Source organism: Heterocephalus glaber, unplaced genomic scaffold (assembly GCF_053883595.1).
Source record: "Heterocephalus glaber isolate CG9 unplaced genomic scaffold, H.glaber_assembly_v1.0 deba00000122, whole genome shotgun sequence".
Lineage (NCBI taxonomy): Eukaryota > Metazoa > Chordata > Mammalia > Rodentia > Bathyergidae > Heterocephalus > Heterocephalus glaber.
The window spans coordinates 49,965,681-49,988,479 of NW_028258138.1; the positions used below are offsets into that span (position 1 = coordinate 49,965,681).

General features: G+C 35.7%; 1 protein-coding gene across 37 annotated transcripts in view; it reads right to left on the minus strand.

The window, feature by feature from the left end:
• The window catches only part of Abi3bp (ABI family member 3 binding protein), a 283,774-nt gene that overhangs the window by 168,190 nt on the left and 92,785 nt on the right, over nucleotides 1–22,799 (minus strand). For all 37 annotated transcript variants that reach the window (XM_087214414.1, XM_021238886.2, XM_021238873.2 and 34 more), the window contains exons 3-4: nucleotides 18,573–18,641; nucleotides 6,871–7,003 (exon numbers count right to left, since the gene is read on the minus strand). In XM_087214414.1, coding sequence (XP_087070540.1) covers nucleotides 6,871–7,003; nucleotides 18,573–18,641 — 202 coding nt within the window. The remainder of the gene's footprint in view (nucleotides 1–6,870; nucleotides 7,004–18,572; nucleotides 18,642–22,799) is intronic.

Consider the following 22,799-nt stretch of genomic DNA (forward strand, 5'->3'; position numbering starts at 1 on the left):
TGTCACTTGTCACTTACTGCTTACTTGCATGCTGCTTGCTGCCTTCTGCCTGCTTTGCCATGGACTGTTTTTCATCTGTGATGCCTCTCTGCCATGCCACCTTGCCTTGGAGCCAGTCAACTATGAACTTAAATCCCTACTGTGAGCTAAATAAACCTTTCCTCCTTTATCTTGTGGGTGTTGGATATTTTGTCTAAGCAACAAGAAAAGTAACTAAGACAGTACTCCAGATAGAATATAACTAGGAAATGAACCATGGAAAAAATGAAACAGAAAAAAAGGAAACATTCAAAAGTTATATTTCTGTGAGAGAACTGATGAAACCTTACCCTTACAGGATATGAGTACCAAGGAAAGAAAAATAATCAAAACTGAGTTTTCGTATGTGAGAATAAAGTGATGGTGGAAGATTTGTGTGTGTGTGTGTGTGTGTGTGTGTGTGTGACACTGGGGATCGAACTCAGGGTTTTTGTCTTTGAAAAACAAATTTATTTTGAGACAGTCACTAAATTCCTAATTTGCCTATCCTAAGCTCCAACTTTTAATCCTCCTGACTCAGTTTTCTGAGTGCTTAGATTACCGGAGTATGGCACCATGCCCCACAAATAATTCCTTTAATAATGTAAAAAATATGAATTTAGTTAGAATTTGAGGTGCTGACCACTGTTACTTGGTCATTCTAATGAAAATATTCTATGGATAACTGAAAACAGTCTTAGAACTTTGGAAATGGGTCCAGGTCAAAATTTTATCCTCAGAAGTCATTTATTTTCTTGCTACAACTCCTATTATTTATAGAACAGAAATTAAAGCTCCTAGGAGCTATGTAGAAATTCAGAATCTCAGACTTTTCTATAAGCTTACTGAATTGGAATCTGCATTTTAACAAGGTCCACTGCAAGATTCACATGCGTGTTGAAGTCTGAGAAGTGTTATTCTAAATAGAAGTGATAGCTAAAGACAAGGCATAGATAACAAGAATAGATAGATAAGAGATCCAAGGATGAAACATGATTCCTTATATATGGGTAATAAAAAGAGAAGAGGAACAGTTAGAGGGGCAAGAAGAAAAATATTAAAAAAGGAATTCAAGAATGGGAAGATAGTCAATTATTTCTTAAATAAGTTACAAAAGATAAAGCTTAGAAAATTTTATTATATTTTGCAATTAACTGATCACTGGTAACCACCAAGAGAAGTTTCAGTGAAACAGTAGAAAGGGAATGAAATTCACTGGAAAAGGGGACAAAGAGCGTGCGAGTGATATAGAAACCAACAACATAAAGAGAAGATAATCCCAATAAGTTTGAGAAGTAAGGAAAGAGGTTTAAAGGTAGCTTGGAAGATATCACACCATCAATAGAAGGTTTTGTTTAGAGGTAGGAAGATCTTAAGCATGCTTGTAGTCAGGAGGAAGGACACCCATGTCAGTGAAGGAGCAAATGAAAGAGATCCCTGATCACTGGGGAAGCAAAGGCTTAAAAAATGTGAGAAGAGATAGAATCAAGAACACTGTATCTGAAGTAAGAAATACATTCCCTGGAAATAAGAGAAGAGAGGTTGAACTAAAGAAAAATTTAGGATGAAGAAAGAGTAAGCTGATGGTGGACAGTTTAGATTTTCTCAGTACTATGGAAGCCACTATGCACTGGGGCAGGGAAAAGAGCAAGGAAAGCAGCCAGAACACTGCTGTCAGAATCTAGGATAAAGTGGGGAGTGCTTAGATTGGAATTATTGGTGTGGAAATGGAGAAGTGGCTGATAAAGATATAGATATTAATATGTCTCAAAAACAAAAATCAAGGGCTGGGGATTTAGCTCAGTGGTCCCACTGCCTGCCTCTCAAGCAAAAGGTCCCAAGTTCAATCCCTGGTACCAAAAAAAAAAAAAATAAAAATAAAATAAAATAAAAATAATACAAAGTAGAGAAAAAGAGAATTCAATTAAAAAAAATCAATATGACCTAGGTCCTTCACAATCTAAGATGAAATGTAGAAAAAATGAATACATTTTTAAATTAGGATGAATGGAAGTAATTTTATTACTCTGCAAAGTAATAAAAAGACAAGTGAGGTGATATCTCAAGAGAAAATGTGTAAGTGCAATTTTAACATGTTCAGTTTTAGGTAATGGTGACATATAAAATTGAAAATGTTGATGTTTCATTGGGTATTGATTCAGCATGTACTTACCGAGGACTTCTTAGGTGCCAGATTCTGGCCTGACAAATAGGTGACAAAGAATTGAGCTCAATAAAATGAAAATACTGAAAATACTTTAAAACTTTGAAGGAAAAAAATAAAAAACAAGAGTCTTCTTATGGTTTAGATCTAAAATCAGCCTCAAAAATCTCATGTATTCAGAGGTACAACTTTCAGAAGGTGATGGAATCATGGGGGTGCTATACTCATCAGTAGATTAATCCATTGATGAGCTCACAGCGGAATATGCTATTAGGAGGTGGGGCCTGGTTGGTGGCAGGCCATTAGGAGTGTGACCCAAAAGGGTGGATCCTTGTCTCTGGCCCCTTTCTTCTTTCTCTACTTTCTGGTTCCCATAGGATGAGAAGATTTCCTCCATCATGATTTTCCATTACTCCCTTTCTGCTGTGGATCCAGCTACCCATGGACTGAATCTTCCAAAATGGTGAGTCAAATTAAATCCCTCATCCTTTAAATTGTGGATGGCATGTATTTTGTTCCAGCAGCAGGAAAGCTGAATAATACAAGACTGCTCTGGACTGGGCAAAAAAAAGAGAGCACTCATTCTACATTAAGACCAAATAAACACCATGTGAAAGTGTTAGAAAAATGTGAGAATGATTTCTAAACAAATATAAATCTTTAATAAGCTGTAAAGGAATGAGAACTAAAGCAATCCTGAAAGCTTAAGAAGTTGGAAACATGGGAAGGGAAACAATAAGCTATGAAGGGCGAAGTACATTTTGGTTAAAAGCATTTTACTCTTCATTTGGGCCAGTTTAAAAGCTTTATTTTGACCCCAGATATATTGAGGACTAATGTGTGCATTATTCCATTTAAAGCCTATTAAAAACAAAAACTGTAAATGAAGTGTATCTGCTTTCCAATGTGAACTCAGAAAAGGGCCTAAATCTTTGGGAGACCTGTATAGAAACAGTACAAATAGGAATAAAAACATGCCTCAAAGGTAAAGTGACATCCCATTAATATTTTCAAGCTTAAAGTAAAACAAAAACAAAGTTTTTTTGTCCTTGAAAACTGAACTTATTTAAGAGCTTTAATATAGAAAGTTCAAAGTCAAAGTTAAAGCAAATTTTTTTCCAATTCATCATTTGCATAGGATAAAAGCCCTGCAAAGCAACATGAAATGGTTTTTATAAATCAGAGGCTTTAGAGAGAATTGCAGAAACTAGAAGTTCAGTGGCTTAAAATCTTAAAATGACACCAGTTGATGTCCTTGTAGCAGCCAAAAGCATTTGGATTACAATAGTTTTGTAATAGGATATTCCTGAAAGAAAATTTCAGCTGTGTTAATCTCCCAATTTTCAAGAAGTTATCATCCCCTTTAGCTATGATTGTTTATTGTAGCCTACTAGATAGGTCAAAACTATTTTTAAAAAGTCTTTGTGAACATAGGAGGGTATGTTTTACCCAGTCTGCTTGTAATTACACTTATTTACAGTTCTGGTAGATTTGGGGAGGTAGTTTATAATGTGTACAGTATTTTAATGCTTTTAAATAAGGGCTACTAATTTTTCTCTAGCAAGAAAAAGACTTTAAATGTCAGCTCTTTATTAATTGTGCTAACTTGAGCAAAAGGTCACACATAATGGAATCAGCAAGAACTCCAAATGCTTCCCTTTACTCATGACTGTTTAATTCCTCCAAATAAGTCATATCCTAACAGTTCTCCCCCACTCACTTTGGACTGAAAAAATGAAAACATCATGACATATTATTATTGAATCTTTCAAAACATTATTTAAAGTGAAATTCTCAATTTCAAATACTGTGATTTGACATGTCTGACTCCATCTATTTGATGAGATGGGCAGGACCAGGGTGGGTATGCAGGGGGATAGGGTTCAACATATGTGTGGCCTGCCTGTGCTAAAGATTCTGCCTCCTTTATTATCCATCCTCATTTTCTCTATTTTCATTATCTCCTGTAACAAAACCTATCAATCACAATTAATCATCAGATAAATCTTTTATGAACAAGTAAGTAGGATCAAGTAAAATTGCAAGAAATACTTGAGGGCAGGGGAGGAAATTATATCCAAATAATGTTGTATGAATTTGCCAGGTTACAGAACTATTGAAACAAATAATCTCAAGGATTTATCAAGCAAATTGAGAAACAAATAAAATCCAATTCCATTTTGCTATGACTATGAAATTTCCTTCATCCCTTCTTTCCTCTCATCTTCTCTCTTTTGCTTCTTTCCCTTTTTAATAAGAGAATTTTTAAAAAAGAAGCAACCTATAAATATTTATTTTCTCAACATTGGCATCCTGGACTAATCCACTAGAAACTAGAATTATTCCAAGAAAAAATGTACTTTCAAGAGTCCATTATCCAAGCAAAATAAGTCATAGGCTTAGTGGTGAGTGAAATGAGGGATTTTTCAAATTCTTTAAAACATCTCAAAATTATTTTTAAAAAATTGGGTGTTGGAAACATCCTTTACATGGCCTTTTCTAAATACTTATCCCTTGAGAAGCATGAACATATAAAGGGAAGCTTGATTTCTTTTCCTTTTTAGTTTAGATTTCCTAATCAAAGTCATATGAAAAGTATGTTTGAGAAGTTGTAAACATTTTAAAAGCCCTTTTTGGTTTCATTTAGACAAAAATAAGTAAAACACTACAAAAAATATACACATAAACAGAAAGTACCTGAAAAAGTGGTCAATTACCTTAATTCAAGGGAAATGCAAGTTAAAGCTCTACTGAGAAACTACAGCACTACTATAGCTAAAATGAAAAATACTGGGAATCCCAATAGGTTGGTGAGGGTGTGGAGCAATCAAAAGCCCTCATATATTGCTTGGGGGGAACAGGGATAGAAAAAGTAAACAGACAGTTAAATATGCATCCTCCCTGTAATGCAGCAATTCCAATTCTAGATCTTTCTGTAAGAGAAATTAAAACATATATTCACAAAAATCTTATACAAAAAATGCTTAGAAAAATCTATATTCATAAAAAAACAAAAGCCACCAAAGTTTAGGTGTCTACAACCAGAAAATGAATAAACAAACCAGAATATTCAAATATGGAATTCTGCTCAGAAATGAAATACCTACAATGTCATGAATAAATCTCAAAAACATTCTGAATGAAAGAAAACAGGCAAAGCAAACCCATACTCTATGATTTCATTTAAATGGAATCCTAGGGTAGGCAGAATTAACCAATAGTAATAGCAAATCAGTGGCTACTTTTAAAGGAAAGTATGTACTTTCTGTAGTGATAAAAATGTTCTATTTCTTGTCAAATACATTTATCACAACAGATTAAATTGTGTACATAAGGTCTATGCATTTTACTATGTTTTAATTGTACCTCAATTTTTTTGTTTTAAGAAGGGGAATAAAACTTCTTGAATTTAAAAGTCATTTTGGGCATTTGGGCTGTTTCCAAGCTTTAGCTATTACAAACTGTGCCTCTATAAACATGGGTCCACATATATCGCTGTGGTATGATTCTTTTAATTCTTTTGGGAAGACACCCAGCAGAGGAATAGCTTGGTCAATGATACCTCTAATCCTAGTCTTTTGAGGGATCTCCATACTGATTTCCACAGTGGTTGCACCAGTCTGCACTCCCACCGACAGTGGAGAAGGGTTCCTTTCTCCCCATCACCCTGCCAGCATTTGTTATTGGTTGATTTCTCTATAGCAGGCATTCTGTCTGGGGTGAGGTGAAATCTCAGTGTTGTTTTCATCTCCATCTCTCAAATGACAAGTTTTAAAAATACTTTAAAAATAAAATGTCTAAAGCTTCAAAAATTTGAATGCTTCTCCATTTGTATGTTTTTGAATTTTTAAGCTAGCTGATGTAGTAAATATTTATGCTTAGCAAATAACTTTACCATTTTATAAGCAATATTTAGTACAGTGTCAGGTACATAGTGCTAAATAAATGTGTTGAGTGGAAGGATGAATGAACAGCAGTAATTCTGAAATATACTTGACTCTCCTCATTTGTTCTACCAAAGAAGATAGCTTCATCTCTAACTCCATTTTTCCTCTGCCTAATTCTCCTTTTTGTGTCTCTCTCCAGCTGTCTAAGCTAGTGATTCTTAAAATCCAGTGGGCATGAGAATCATCTGGAAGGCTTGTGAAAACACAGATGGCTGAGCTCTAGCCTCAGAGTTTCTGATACACTCAAATGTAGAGGGGACATGAGATTTACATTTGTGACAACTTTCCAAGTAAAGGCAAATGTAATGTTACTTGGTTTGAAGGCCTACTGACTGCTTTAAGCACTTCTGCAACTGAAAGATCAAAGATCTTTTCTTTTCCAAGGAATTTTTCAACTCTTAATAGTTTTTCCTAAGTGCTTTCACCTCCTCCTCTAACCTATGTTATTTTACCACTGATATTGTCCATTTGCTACTGGCTCCTTCCCCCCTTGTATTTTTCTACTTGGGATGAAGCATATATCTATGTGGTTTCTACTCAGGCAGATTGTAACCGGTAAGACTAGAGCCCTGACTCATGTTACTTATGTTTTTCACTCCTAGAACAAAACCACTGTACATCTAATAGGTAATAAGTAAATACTCATATTTATATGTATATATTCTTATAAAGCATGTACAAGCACCATTAAAAGGAAGTACTAGTATTCAGAAGAAAGACAGAATTTTTATGACCAATTACCTGTCATTGGGACAGTGACTCTGCAATGTCCAGTCATGGTGTGGATTGATGAGGAAACCCCAGGACAGGAAGACTGAGCTTGGTGTCAGAGTACCAACCACTAGCTGGAGAGGTTTACGAGGACGAGCTTTACCTGTGAAGGCAGCAGATAGGTTAGTTCTGGAAACACTGTGTATTTTTATGTTTTCCATAAAATACATAACTGACTTGGTAAGATGATAAAAAAGTGTGAAAACATCAAGTTTCTTTTGATATCATGCACAGATATTTCAATATTTGCTTATGAATTTTTTATTAAGTTTACTGATACATTTTAGGTGTACAATATGATGACATTCATCATTGGCAATTTTTACCTTTACATAATATATTGTGGTTCTTATGCTTTTCCCTATCCCCATGCCCTCCCATCACCTGCTGCAGCCATCCCTATTTACAAAGACTTTGTTTCCACTTTTTCCTTTTCTCCTATTTATTCCTTTCCCTTCTTTCCTTTCTCCTACCCCTCTCACTTCCCCTTTCCCTTTAGACTTTTTTTCCCTATTTCACATTATCAATTATACAGTTTGATGCTTATTTATGCTTTCAGTTTCTCACACTAGAGAAACTATTCAGTATTTACACGTGTGTCCTATTTATTTCACTTAAGAGTATGGCCTGATTGTGCATCCATTTAGCTATAAATGTCTGTAGTTTCCCATTCTTTATGGCTGAGTAGTATTCCATTTATATTTTTTAAAAAACCACATCTTCTTTATCCAGTCTCAAGTTGATGGGTGATTCCAAGTTTTAGCTATTACAAACTGTGCTGCAATGAACATAGGTGGTGGTATGATTCTTTTAATTCTTTTGGGAAAATACCCAGCAGGGGAATAGCTGGGTCAAATGGTGCTTCTAATCCTAGTTTTCTGAGGGATCTCCATACCGATTTCCACAGTGGTTGCACCAGTCAACACTCACACCACACCCCTGCAAGAATTTGTTATTGGTTGCTTTCTGGATAGCAGCCATTCTTTCTGGAGTGAGGTAGAATCTCAGTGTTGTTTTCTTTTTTTATTATTATTAAATTCTTTTATTGGTACATTTTCGGTATACAACACAATTATATTTCTCATTGGGAATTGTACCTTTACATAATGAATATTGGTTCTTATTTTTTCCCCATTCCTAGCCCTCCCTTCATCCCCTGCACCCTTCCCTATTTACAAAGACTTTATTTCCATTTTTTCCATTTCTCATCATTTTTCCATTCCCTTGTTTCCTTTCCTCTGCCCCTCCCACCACCCCTACCCCTTTGGACCTTTTCTTCCTATTTTGCATTATTGATTATTCATGCTAATCATTGGTACATTTTAGGTATACAATATAATGACTGGAAATCATTGGAAATTTGCATAGTCTCTCTTGGTTCTTATTTTTCACCCTTGTCCAGCCCTCCCTTCAACCCCTCCAGTCCTCCCTATTTACAAAGATTTTGTTCCTATTTTTCCATTTTCTCATATTAATCCCATTCCCTTCTATCCTTTCCCCTACCCCTCCCACTTCCTTCCCCTTTGCCCCTTTTCTTCCTATTTCACATTACCTATTATACATTTAGTCCTTATTTACACTTTCAGTTTCTCACACTAGAGAAACTATTCAGTATTTATATATATGTGTCCTATTTATTTCACTTAAGAGTATCACCTTGATGTGCATACACTTAGATATAAATGTCTCTAATTTCTCATTTTTTATGGCTGAGTAGTACTCCATTTAATAAAAACTCCACATTTTCTTTATCCAGTCTCCAGTTGATGGGCATTTGGGCTGTTTCCAAGTTTTAGTTATTACAAACTGTGCTGCTATGAACGTGTGTGCACATATATCACTGTGGTATGATTCTTTTAATTCTTTGAGGAAGATCCCCAGCAGTGGAATAGTGGGGTCAAATGGGACTTCCAGTCCTAGTTCTTTGAGGTATCTCCATACTGATTTCCACAGTGCTTGCACCAGTCTACACTCCCACCAGCAGTGGAGCAAGGTTCCTCTTTCCCCACAGCCCTGCCAGCATTTGTTATTGGTCAATTTCATGATAGCAGCCATACTTTCTGGAGTGAAGTGGAATCTCAGTGTTGTTTTCATTTGCATCTCTCGAATGACCAGTGATGTTGAACATTTTTTCATGTATTTCTTTGCTATTTCTACTTCTTTGTCTGAGAAATGTCTGTTCATTTCAGATGCCCATTTTTGGATTCGGTCTTTAAATTTGGCAGGTCTGATCTTTTTAAGTTCTTTATAGATTCGAGATAGTAGACCTTTGTCTGAGGAAGAGCAGGTGAAGATTTTTTCCCACATTGTGGGTTGTCTCTTCACACTGGTGGTGGTTTCTCTTGCTGTGCAGAAGCCTTTTAATAAGAAGAGATCCCACTTGTTGATTGTTTTTGGTAGTTCACGGGCAACTGAGGTTTTGTTCATAAAATCTTTTCCTATACCGATGTCTCCAAGGGTTCTACCTAACCTCTGTTCCAACTGGTTCAGAATTTCTATTTTAATATTTAGATCTTTAATCCATTTTGATTTTAGTTTAGTGCATGGTGAGAGATACAGGTCTAGTTTTAATCTTTGGCATGTTGAAACCCAATTTTTCCAGCACCATTTATTAAAGAGGCTATCTTTCCTCCAGTGAGTGTTTGGCTCATTTATCGAAGATAAGATGGCTGAGTGTGTCTGACGTTGTTTCTGCATCTTCTAATCTGTTCCACTGGTCCTCAGGTCTGTTTCTTTGCCAGTACCATGCTGTTTTTATCACAGTAGCTTTGTAGTATAGTTGCAGGTTGGGGATTGTGATACCCACTCCCATGTATCTGTTACCTATAATTGCTTTTGCTATTCTGGGTCTCTTCTTGTTCCAAATGAATTTTTGGATTGTTTTCTCAAAATCCATGAAGTATGCTGCTGGGATCTCAATTGGAATTGCATTGAATCTATATAGCAGTTTTGGAAGTATGGCCATTTTCACTATATTAATCCTTCCTACCCAGGAGCAGAGGGTGTCTGTCCATTTTCTGATATCATTTTCAATCTCTCTTTTCAGAGTGCCATAGTTTACAGAGAAGAAGTGTTTGATTTCTTTCATTAGGTTGATTCCTAGGTATTTCAGTTTTTTGGATGCTATTGTGAAAGGAATTATTTGCCCTATTTCTCTCTCAGTGAGTCTGTCATTCGTGTAGAGGAAAGCTATTGATTTTTGTGTGTTGACCTTGTAACCAGCTACTTGACTGAATTTGGTTATTAAATCTAGAAGACTTTTGGTGGAATTCTTGGGGTCTTCTATATACAGTATCATGTCATCTGCAAATAATGACAATTTGACTTCTTCATTTCCTATCTTTATTCCTTTTATTTCTTGTCTAATTGCTGTGGCTAATGTTTCCAGAACTGTATTGAACAAGAGTGGTGATAGTGGACATCCTTGTCTTGTTCCTGATTTGAGTGTGAAGGATTTCAGTTTTTGACCATTTAGTATGATATTGGCTGTTGGTTTTTCATAGATGGCTTCTATCAGTTTGAGGTAGAGACCATCTATTCCAATTTTTTGTAGGGTTTTTATCATAAATGCATGTTGGATTTTGTCAAATGCTTTTTCTAAATCTATGGAGATAATCATATGGTTTTTGTTCTTGGCTCTATTGATATAATGTATTACTTTGATTGATTTGTGTATATTGAGCCATCCCTGCATCCCTGGGATGAATCCCACTTGATCAGGGTGTATGATCTTCTTGATGATCTTCTGCATTTTGTTTGCCATTATCTTATTAAGGATTTTTGCATCTATGTTCATTGGTGAGATTGGCCTATAGTTGTCCTTTTCAGTTGGGTCTTTCTCTGCTTTGGGGATCAAGGTGATGCTTGCTTCCAGGAATGAATTTGGGAGTATTGCTTCCCTTTCAATTTCATTGAAGAGTTTAAACAGCAGTGGCAGTAGTTCCTCTCTAAATGTCTTGTAGAATTCAGCAATGAAGCCATCAGGGCCTGGGATTTTCTTAGTTGATATGTTTTTAATTACATTTTCAATTTCATTAGTTGATATTGGGTTGTTCAGAGTTTTTAGGTCTTCTTCATTCAATTTTGGTAATTCATATGTATCTAGGAATCTGTCCGTTTCTTCTGTGTTGTCCATCTGATTGGCGTATAGGTTCTTGAAGTAGGTATTGATGATCCTCTGGATTTCTGCTGGGTCTGTTGTGATTTCACCATTTTCATTCCTAATTGCATGGATTTGGGCCTTTTCTTTCCTTTTTCTGACAAGGTTAGCAAAGGGTTTGTCAATTTTGTTGATTCTTTCAAAGAACTAACTCTTGGCTTCATTGATTTTTTGTATCATTCTCTTAGTCTCCATTGCATTGATTTCTCCTCTGATCTTTATAATTTCCTCTCTTGTTTGAGCTCTGGGGTTGTCCTGTTCTTCTTTTTCTAGAAGCTTGAGGTGCAGCATCGGGTTGTTTAATTGGTCTCATTCTGTTTTCCTAATATGAGTATTCACTGCTATGAATTTCCCTTGTAAGACTGCTTTCATCGTGTCCCACAGATTCCGATATGTTGTATTGTCATTGTCATTTAACTGAAGGAACTGTCTGATTTCTTCTTTAATTTCCTCTGTGACCCATTGGTTATTCAGAAGTGTGTTGTTCAATTTCCACGTGTTTATGAAATTTTTTGAGTTTCTTTTGCTATGGATCTCCAATTTCATTGCACTATGGTCTGATAATATACAGGGGAAAACTTCAATTCCTTTGCACTTACTTAAACATGTTCTATGTGTGAGTATGTTGTCTATTTTGAAGAATGACCCATGTGCAGCTGAGAAGAATGTGTATTCTGATTTTGTGGGGTGGAAGACTCTGTAAACATCTGTTAAGTTCATTTGTTCAAGAGTTCAATTGAGTTCTATTATTTCATTACTTACTTTTTGTCTAGTTGATCTATCTATTTGTGACAGTGGGGTGTTGAGGTCCCCCACTACAATTGTATTAGTGTATATATGACTTTTCATGTCCATTAATATTTGTTTTATATAGTTGGGGGCACTCGTGTTTGGTGCATAGATATTTATGATTGTCATCTCTTCCTCTTGGATTATTCCCTTTACAAGGATGTAGTGTTCTTCATCTCTCTTAATCAGTTTTGGTTTGAAATCTACTTGATCTGCCAAGAGGATAGCTACTCCTTCTTTTTTTCAGGTTCCTGTTGCATGGAGTATTGTTTTCCACCCTTTAACTTTCAGTCTATGAGTTTCATTTTGAATTAAGTGTGTTTCTTGTATGCAGTCTATTGTTGGATTTGCTTCTTGACCCATACTGCCAGTCTATTTCTTTTGACTGGTTAATTGAGACCATTAACATTGATGGTTATAACTGAAATGTATTGACTTGTCATTGCCATGACTTTTTCTTTTTGTTGTGTTCTCCCCCTTTACATTTAATTTCTTGTCATGCCAGATGGGTTCATTCTGCTTTGCTTTCTGGGGTTGTGATCCTCAATGTCTGTTCCTAGGATATTGTGTAAAATTCTTTGGAGTGTTGGTTTGGTATTCACGAAGTTCCTAAGGTGCTCTTTGTCATGAAAGTATCTTATTTCTCCATCCATTTTGAAAGATAGTTTTGCATGGTCCATCAATCTGGGTTGGAGGCTGTTTTCTTTTAGGGCTTGGAATATGTCACTCCAAGCTCTTCTTGCCTTGATGGTTTGTGTTGAGAAGTCTGCTGTGATTCTGATGGGCTTTCCTTTGTATATGATTTGTTTCTTTTCTCTAACTGCTTGTGGAACTTTGTTCTTCTGCTGAGTTTCTGGAATCTTAACAATTATAAGCCTATATGTAGATTTTTTTTGATCAAGGCTATTTGGAGTCCTATATACCTCACTTATGTGTATGTCAAGCTCTTTCTCCCTGCTTGGGAAGTTTTCTGCCATTATTTCTGTGAAGAGTATTTTTTATGTCATCTGCACTCTCTCCTGTTTCTTCATTGACTCTAATCAGTCTTATGCTATTCTTCTTTGCATCATCTAGCAGCTGCTGGATTGATTTCTCATGTTCCCTTATAATTTTGAAGCAATTTTTCTTTTCCTGATCACTAATTGCAGTCTTATCTTCTATATGTGAAATTCTGTCCTCACATTGGCTCATTCTGCAGTGTAGACTTTCAATGGAGTTTTTCATGTCCTGGAAGTCTATTTGCATCTGTTTTATGGATTCCATTTGTTTCCTATGTTGGAATTCCATCATGTTCATTAGCTCCTCTCTAGATTTATTAATCATGTCTTGCACTAGGGGCACAATTTCTCCTGTTATCTGATAAATTATTTCTGATTTCATTTTTTCCAGATCCCCTTTTGTTGCCAGTTCAGTGGGTCCAGGTAGTTGAATATCAGAGTGTTCCATCTCATATCCCTTTGAGGTTGCTGTAGGTGATCTGGAAGTCTGGTTTTGAGACTTATTTACCTGTTTTCTCATTTTGACTGGCGGGGGCGCTGTTAGCGCCTGCACAGATTACCTCCTCTGAGCTGGGAGAGATGGAACAGGGGCCACGAGCAGTGGTAGGGATGGTGACCCAAAAGCCCTTTCCTGTGGGCTGGGAGCAGCAGGGGGCTGGTGGTTGGAAAGCCCCTTCCTCTGGTCCAGGAGCAGTGGGATGGTGTCTCAGTAGCCCCTACCTCTGAGCGGGAGTGGTGGGAGGGATGGTGGCCCAGAAGCACCTTCCTCTGGGCCAGGAGCAGCAGAACAGAAGGTGGCCCAAAAGCCCTTTCCTCTGGTCTGGGAGCAGCGGGAAAGATGGTGGCTGGGAATCCCCTTCCTCTGGACCAGGAGCAGTGGGATGGCGGTTCAGAAGCCCCTATCTCTGGGCCGGGAACAGCGGGACTCAGTACTGTGGTCTGGTGGTCTGGTGTCCTCTGCGTCTTTGTAGTGTGGAGCCAGGTGGCTGTAGAGAGGAGCTGGGGTGGGGGTCCAATGGATTGTTGCTGGGGCGTGGGCTGATTCAGCGTGTTCCGGGTGACTTGGGACCTTGGTAGGGCGTGTGAAGACTTGCCTGTCTGCAGAGGGATGATTTGGCCTCTTCCAAGCAACTCAAGTGTTGTTTTCATTTGCATATCTCAGATGACCAGTAATGTTGAACATTTTTTCATATGTTTATTTGCTGTTTCTACTTCTTTGCCTGAGAAACATCTGTTCATTTCAGATGCCCATTTTTGGATTGGCTCTTTAAATTTAAGGGGTCTGATTTTTTAAAGTTCTTTATATATTCTAGATAGTAGGACTTTGTCTGAGGAACAGCTGGTAAAATTTTTTTCCCACATTGCAGGTTGTCTCTTCGCTCTGTTGGTGGTTTCTCTTGCTGTGCAGAAGCTTTTTAATAAGTTGAGGTCCTACTTGTTCATTCTTTGTGCTAGTTCATGTGTGATTGAGGTTTTGTTCATGAAATCCTTTCCTTTGCTGATGTCTTCAAGAGTTCCATCTAATCCCTCTTCTAGCTGGTTTAGTGTTTCTGTTTTAATATTTAGATCTTTGATCCATTTAAATTTTACTTTAGTTCATGGTGAGAGATATAGGTCTAGTTTTAATCTTTGGCAAATTGAAACCCAATATTTCCACCACTATCTATTAAAGAGACTGTCTTTCCTCCAGTGAGGGTGTTTGGATCCATTGTCAAAGATGAAGTGGCTGAGTATGTCTTGTTTCTGTGTCTTATAATCTGTTCCACTGATCCTCAGGTCTGTTTCTTTCCCAGTACCATGCTGTTTTTATCATAGTTTGCTAATGAATTTTAACATGAATCAGATGGAATAATTTTTATTAGACTTATGTATGCATGCATACACTCATGTATATGTATACATATGAGCCATATGCGAAAATATCTAGTTTTTATTTTTTGTGGGCCACAGATGGGTATTGAGTCCTTGGTTATGATCAGCAAGGTAAACACATAAATACCTAAGGGTATGTGTATACAGGCACACACACCACTCATTTCTTTTACAGATGAAAACATGCTTATTTTTTTCTGGGATTGTGAATTAGTATGAAATAACATTAAAGGAGAGGAAAGAAACCTTCTCATCTAGGTTGTTGGCCATATTCCTTTTTAAGATCTATTCAGAAGTACGAAATCCCCTAATATACTATTATAATAAGCACATAGTTTACAGTGAATGCCTAAAGGGAACATGTACATACATTTTTCATAATGGTAGAAGGGTAGAAATAATAGAGGAAGTACAACTCTTCTGATGGGATCAATTGGATTTGCACAATGTTGAGAGCTATGCTATTGAATCACTATAGATTCTTTTCCAGTTAAAAGAAAATTGAAACTGGAGGACTGAGAAGACAGTGAGAAAGAAGAAAAATCTTAACCATGGAACTAACACTGTCTCAATCAGGATAAATAAAATTTTTAAATCCTTAAAGAAACCTAGTAAACTTTTTCATGATTCCAGTTATACCAGAATATACATATGGCCTTGTGGTACCCAGCTCTCTCATTATAAGGTAGTTGATTTCTTTATTTTTAACTGATATACATAAAAGTTGTACATATTTATGAGGTGTCTATAATATTTCAATACTTATATACATCATATAATGTTCAACTCAGGACAAACCTATCCTTATACTTAAAATATTCAAAATCTCCTAGCTTTCTCTTTAAATAAATATATTGTTATCTAGGGTACTATGGTTTAAATAAGTGTCTCCAAATGTTCAATGTGTTAAAGACTTGGCTCTCAAACCATGGCATTGTTGGGATTTTGTAGAATCTTTAAGAGGTGGAAGCTGGTGGGAGGGCCTTAAATTATGGGAGACAGTGCCTGCAATGGGATTATGGAACTGCAGTCTCTTCCTCTTTATCCTTTTTTGTATTTTGGCCATGAAGTAAGTTCTGCTCTGCCATGAATTCCCCCCCATGAGATGTTTTCACAACCCTAAGCAATGGGCCCAACTAATCATAGAACCAACATAAACTTTTTTGATAAGTTGATTATCATAGGTATTTGTTATAATAACAAAGATAACGAACACATATAGTCAGATATAGTCACACATATAGTGCAATAGAAAATTAGAACTTCTTTTTCTTAATTATGAATAACTGACTTTTTAAAGATGTTTGCAATAATTTACTAGGATAGTTATCATTTATTTGGTTGCAAACATGCAGTTAGCCTTCTCTGTAAATTTTTCCTGACCTGCCTGTAATTGCGCCTTGTATAATGTGATTTGAATGGCCCATATCTGAACTCTGGGGAGGGCAAGTGAGAATCTGGATTGAAAGTAGGGAACATATGTAGTTTGAAAAAGCCCTGAGGGGATTTTCATATTCTTTTGTCTATATCTAAATTGATGTTCACTACTATGATGCAAACATTTCATTTTTCAAGTGAAAAATAAGGACCAGAAAAGTATCCAAAATCACAATGAAAGCAAAGTAAAAGTCAAATTTAGGTCTCCTCAATTATCTTCTAGTTCTTTTTACTGCATTACTGTCTGAGCTCACAGTGTATGAAGATAATACTACTTAGAAATAAAAGACATATTTTCCCATCTTTCCCTAATGTAACTTAATGCTTGTATGACTTTCAAATAGTATTTCATGAAGCTTTTGGTCTTTACATAAAAATGATTAAATAATTAGAATTTATGCACCAGATGCAAATATGAAATGAATAAACTTTATCATTTAGCCATTGCTTCACTCCAAAATACAAATTACAAAAACAAAAAAATATATCCATTGCCTGAAAGGAAAGGTGGGGTGTCACATCCTGAGCAAGATGAAGCAATTTCCTGAGCTAGTCATAATGAAGTGAAATAATAATCTCTATGGCAGTGTTATAGAGGCCTTAAATGAAATGCAGTTAAAAAGTTCTAATAAGATGCAATGCTTTCTTGACTTTGCTTATATATTTTTCTTTATTTGTATTATGATAATATTTGTATCAAGAAATAGTTTAATGAATAGTCATATGACATCAAATTCCAAGGAACCAAATTCATACTCTGAGTTTTCTGTTCAACATATTGTAAGAAATACAGTCTTGAAATATTAGGAATACATTTATTTTAAAGTATGTAGAAAGCTTTCTGGAAAACTTTTACTAACAAATTATTGAAATTTCCTATTAACTTTGAGATAAGTAAAAAGGACTTTGTATTTTTCAGTTCTGCTTTTAAAAGAAGTATAAATCAAGAAAAAAATGAGGAGAGGAGATTGTGACAACTGATATCTGGCAACCAGCCTTGGGCTGATGTATGTAGGAGACCAAATAGAACTGGAAAAGCCCCTTTATTCAGTATCATTGAACAGTCAAATCTTCTTCCTTCCATTTTATCTCTATAGAAAAATACAGCAAGCAAACAAAAAAAAGATCCTCTTCTATATGGCATCCAGTGTTCCATAAAAGATGAACATGACTAGGAAACAATTATTTGGAGAATTGTTCACGTTAGGAAAAGAAAATGCAAAGCAAAGTCAATTCTATCTACAGAGATAGGAAGATGCCACACCAGATAGAAAAAGCACAGCTTTTACCACTTTTTTCCTTAAAGTAAAGCTCAGCTTATTTAATCTGAGAAATCTCAGCAGTTAAATTACTCATTGCAGGCTTTTAATTTTCATTTGTTCATATGGAAAGTTTGTACACATTTATTCATATGGTACCTTTTTCCCTGTTTCCAGCCATTCTAGGGCTGGGAAAATGGGTCCTAATATTTTATGAAAGGGGTCCTTTCTCTTTTTGTTCTTCAGTTTTTATTTTTTATTAGTATATGTTTGCGTTACATAATGATTCCATTCTTTGTGGGGAGTTGGAACATGTACGTAGCCCATCTTAATTCTTTTCTCATCCACATTCCCTCCCCCACCCTCTCTCTCCATCTTTTGATCCCTTTCCCATTTCAAAAATATCTCTCTCCCTATTTCCTATTATCTTTTATTTTGCTCTTTATTTATATTTTGGGTTTCTTATATAAGAGAAACCATAAAATATTTAAGCTTGTGTGTCTGATACTTTTCACCTAACATTATCCATTTTTCTACAAATGACTCCAGTTTATCCTTTGTGGTAGAGAAGTCCTCCATTGTGTATAAATACCACATTTCCTTCAATATAGAGAAGTTTAGAAGGAAAGGAAAAGGAGTACATAAAATCTAAGTTTCAATCTATTTAATACATATAAATGAGGTATCATTTTGAAATGTAAACAGTCTTCATAAACAAAGGTTAGACATAAAACTTTATTCTTAAAATGTAAAATGTAATTTGTTCTTAAAATGTAAAAGGCACAATAGTGAAGAAGAGCTCACACATTACAAAAAAGAAATACTCTTACCAGCCCTGAATGAACACTGACCACTGGCCAGGAGCTATCCTTAACTCATTTAATCCACACAACAACCCTCTAACACAGCAGAACCAGATGTAGAAAGGTTGAATCACTTGCCTAAATCCCTGATGTTGGCAAGGGGTGGTTCTAGCAAAACCCCACACAATTCTACCACTAGGCTGACTTCTCCAGAAGGTTGTGTCAACCGAGGGCTTAGATCCATCTATTTGGTATATTCCTAAGGCATCTCTGCATCATTTAGTCTCCATATGTAGAAAGAAGGTTAAAAGTCATGGTTTAAAGTTAATTTTAAAATCAATGAAAATAACTATACCTGAACATGACTTCTTTTGACTTGGAGGGGGAACAGGTCGTACAACTATCAGATACTTTGGCTCTGCATCTGGAAACAATGATAACATAATTTATTAGTAAAATCCTTTCAGAACAAGCATTGGAAGCAGCACGCCCATGCCCTGACTCAGCATTTCCTGGGGTTATTTACCCTCCATCCCCACAGGACCAGTGAATGAGAGGTCCAGGAATGCACAAAGTTAATATTTCCTGAGAAGTCTATTATGTTTCAAAATTGAAAATGAAATCCAGATTTTCAAAGCTAAGTGGGAAGGTGCTGGAAAGCATTAACCATGCTAGACACAGATTTTATGCCACATTTCCATCAATATTTTTCTCTGTTAGAATTTTTTAAAAATCAGATTATGCTCACACTGTTAGGCTTCTCCTCACAGAGAGGTAACCTGATAGCCCAAAATTAGAGAAGGGAAGGTTAACATAAGACATGTGGGTCTCATATGTCCTATAATCTGAAATTGCTCATTTTCACGGGAACATAAATATTTATAATGTCTTACCTCATTAAAAAATATGTATCAATAAAATATAAGTTAATGAACAATATTTTAAAAATATCTAGGTGTAAATAAAATTATGTTAAAATAACCAGTATGTGCTAATTCAATAAGGAACTAATAATTTATCAAATAATATTTTTAAGTTGATGCTTCCAAGATGAATATTGGTTAAACATCTGTGAATAAAGCAAATATATTTAGGACACAAAATAACACCTAGCAGCAGCTTTATTGGATTACTAACTGGTTGATGAGTATTATCTACAATATTTTTTTGGAACCTTTGTACCCTGTAGTTTATTCTACACCAAATTTTACTTGAGTGCTACAGTCAAGCAATTCACCTCTATCTGCTCAGGGAGACCTCATTCATACCTTCACTTTGTTTTCCTTCTGGATTTAATTATTTTCCTTCCATGAATTTGGAACAGAAGCCTTCTTGCCCAAAACTTTATACAACTTACTTCACTTTCAGATGGAGACAACCTGGCAATACAACTGCCTTTGAGGATACATGCCTTTATCTTTTTCTAGACATGCCTTACAACTCATTTGGTATAACCTGCCACAGTGATTACCAATGAAGAAAGTAACCTAGGAAACTCTGGAACTCATCTTGGGCTTTCCCCTGTGATTGTAGAGTTGTTTCATGACTACTACGCAAATAAGGACCCTTCATTCCATTCCAGAATCTTATGTGTTCAAAAGTATACATTGCTTATGGGAGCTTATATAAGGAATTCTTCACACAAATCAAATAGGTACCCCAGTAGAACTACAATAATCATTGCTTAATTTTATTGGGAATATAGAGCAACATAGGTATTAGCAAACTACCATGTACTGAGTGCTTTCTATATGCCAGACACTGTGTTAAGATCTTGATATTCATAACCTAGTTTCTCCTATGGCAATTCTACCTGGAACATTACTATTATTCCAATTTGTAATGGTGACATTACTGAGGTAGAGTCATTTTTACAGACATCCAAGACACAGGTCCTCCATGCTTGGCTTAATGCTTTGTTGTCACCATCTTGAAATTCTTAATACTTTTATCTTTGAAATTGTGTTTTGAAAGAGAAGTATAATAGGATCATGGAGCATGCATGTAAGCAGAGGTAATGGGAACAACATACATGACTGTAGGTTTTTTTCCTTCTTGTTTGCATAGCATTCCATGTACTCCATTATCATAACATTTATAAGGGCCCAGAGTGTGCAAGAGTTTGGCAAGATAAAAGTAGAACAAAGCAAACATGCATGTCACATCTGCCACTGAGTAAGCAGGTGTATGTGTGGGTTCACTAAGACCTCTGACAGGCTACACTTTGTATTTGAGCAAGAATTTACTTCAAATGCAGAAAGACAATAGTATTTGAAGAAACATGGACAGCCAAGGATTCCTATCATATCCCTTCTTATTTCTGTTACTTCACTGCTTTAGCCAACCACTTTCACTGAAAATGATAAAATGGAAGGAAAGGGAAAATTAGGGCAATCCATAATCCCTTTTCATTTCTTCCTCATTCATAAGTAAGTTTTTTAAAAAAAAATAGGATATAATGTACATATATCAAAAGAGGAATAAAAGGTTAGTTTTTTACAGCACTTCCACTGTTCTGGTAAGAAATACATACTCCAGAAGGAACGAGGAAATACAAATTGTGCAGTTGTAGTAATTGTTCAATAAAGCCTCTCACATTGGCATTTAAAACTGGTACGGTGTAACATCAATCCAAAAGGTAAACTTCATGCTTAGCAACTAGGTATGAAAACTTATGGTAACTGCATTCTACACAAATATTCTTAAATTGACATTTTAATTACAGGCCATTAAATGAAGTAGTAGTAGATTTTGGTAGAAATTCTGATAAAAATATAATTTATAATTTTAAATTTTAATTTTTCTTTATTTAAAATGACATTAAGTAGCAACTAGCACTATGGCAAGTTAATGGGTGAGACCTTGAAAGTAAGGGAAAAAGTTTAAATGTTAATGTCTTTAAAGATAATTTGTCCCTGCTTTTTAAAACAAGGGCCCTCCACTGTTATTTTATACTTAAGCTTGAAATTGTATATTAATTAATCTCCAAACTTCCCTTTTAATAAGGCCCAGGAATTCCTTGTAGAAAACAAAAGTAAACCCCTCATTTTCCTAAATTACTCTAATTTTGGTGGAGTGTATCTTAGAGCTAACCTTTTAATTCCTTCCTTAATATAGATTAATATAATTATGTCCAAGTAGTTTTTAAAAAAGACTTGAACTTAGAAAAACTACAAATAAAGAAGCCAGAGACAATGCTGTCATCTAGGGCATATGGTTATATGAGCAATTAAAAGTAATTTTGTTGCATTCACAATCATTTTTTATTCATTTTATTTTTTTCAATTAATTTTTTTGGTACATTTTACATATACAATATAATGACATTCATCATTGGAAATTTGCACCTTTACATAATCTCTTCTGGCTCTTATTTTTTTCCCATTCCCCTGCTCTCCCTTAAACCCCTCCATCCCTCCCTATTTACAAAGACTTTGTTTCCATTTTTTCATTTTGTATATGTGCTGCCAAAGCGAGCACATCCATTTTTTCATTTTGTCATATTAATCCCATTCCCTTCTTTCCTTTCCCCTAGCCCTCCCACTTCCTTCCTCTTTGCCCCTTTTCTCCCTATTTCACATTATCTATTGTACCTTTGAGTCCTTATTTACACTTTCAGTTTTTCACACCAGAGAAACTATTCGGTATGTATACATGTGTGTCCTATTTATTTCACTTAAGAGTATTGCCTCAATGTTCATTCATTCAGCTACAAATGTCTCTAATTTCTCATTTTTTATGGCTGAGTAGTACTCCATTTTATTACAAAACAACATTTTCTTTATCCAATCTCTAGTTGATGGGCATTTGGTGTGTTTCCAAGTTTTAGCTATTACAAACTGTGCTGCTATGAACATGGGTGCACATATATCACTGTGGTGATTCTTTTAATTCTTTGGGGAAGATCCCCAACAGGCGAATACCTGGGTCAAATGGGACTTCCAGTCTTAGCTCTTTGAAGTATCTCCATACTGATTTCAACAGTGGTCACAACTGTCTACACTCCTACCAGCAGTGGGGCAGTGTTCCTCTTTCCCTCACACCCCCGCCAGCATTTGATATTGGTTGATTTCATGATAGCAGCCATTGTTTCTGGAGTGAGGTGGAACCTCAGTGTTGTTTTCATTTGCATCTCTCAAATGACCAGTGATGTTGAACATTTTTTCATATGTTTACTTGCTATTTCTACTTCATTGTCTGAGAAATGTCTGTTCATTTCAGATGTCCATTTTTGGACTGGGTCTTTAAATTTGGGAGGTCTGGTTTGTTTAAGTTCTTTATAGATTCGAGATAGTAGACCTTTGTCTGAGGAACATCAGGTGAAGATTTTTTTCCCACATTGTAGGTTGTCTCTTCACACTGTTGGTGGTTTCTGTTGCTGTGCAGAAGCTTTTTAATAAGAAGAGATCCCACTTGTTGATTGTTTGTGCTCATTCATGCACTACTGAGGTTTTGTTCATAAAATCTTTTCCTACACCAATGTCTTCAAGAGTTCTAGTTAACTTCTGTTCCAGCCAGTTCAGTGTTTATGTTTTTATATTTAAATCTTTAATCCATTTTGATTTTAGTTTAGTACATGGTG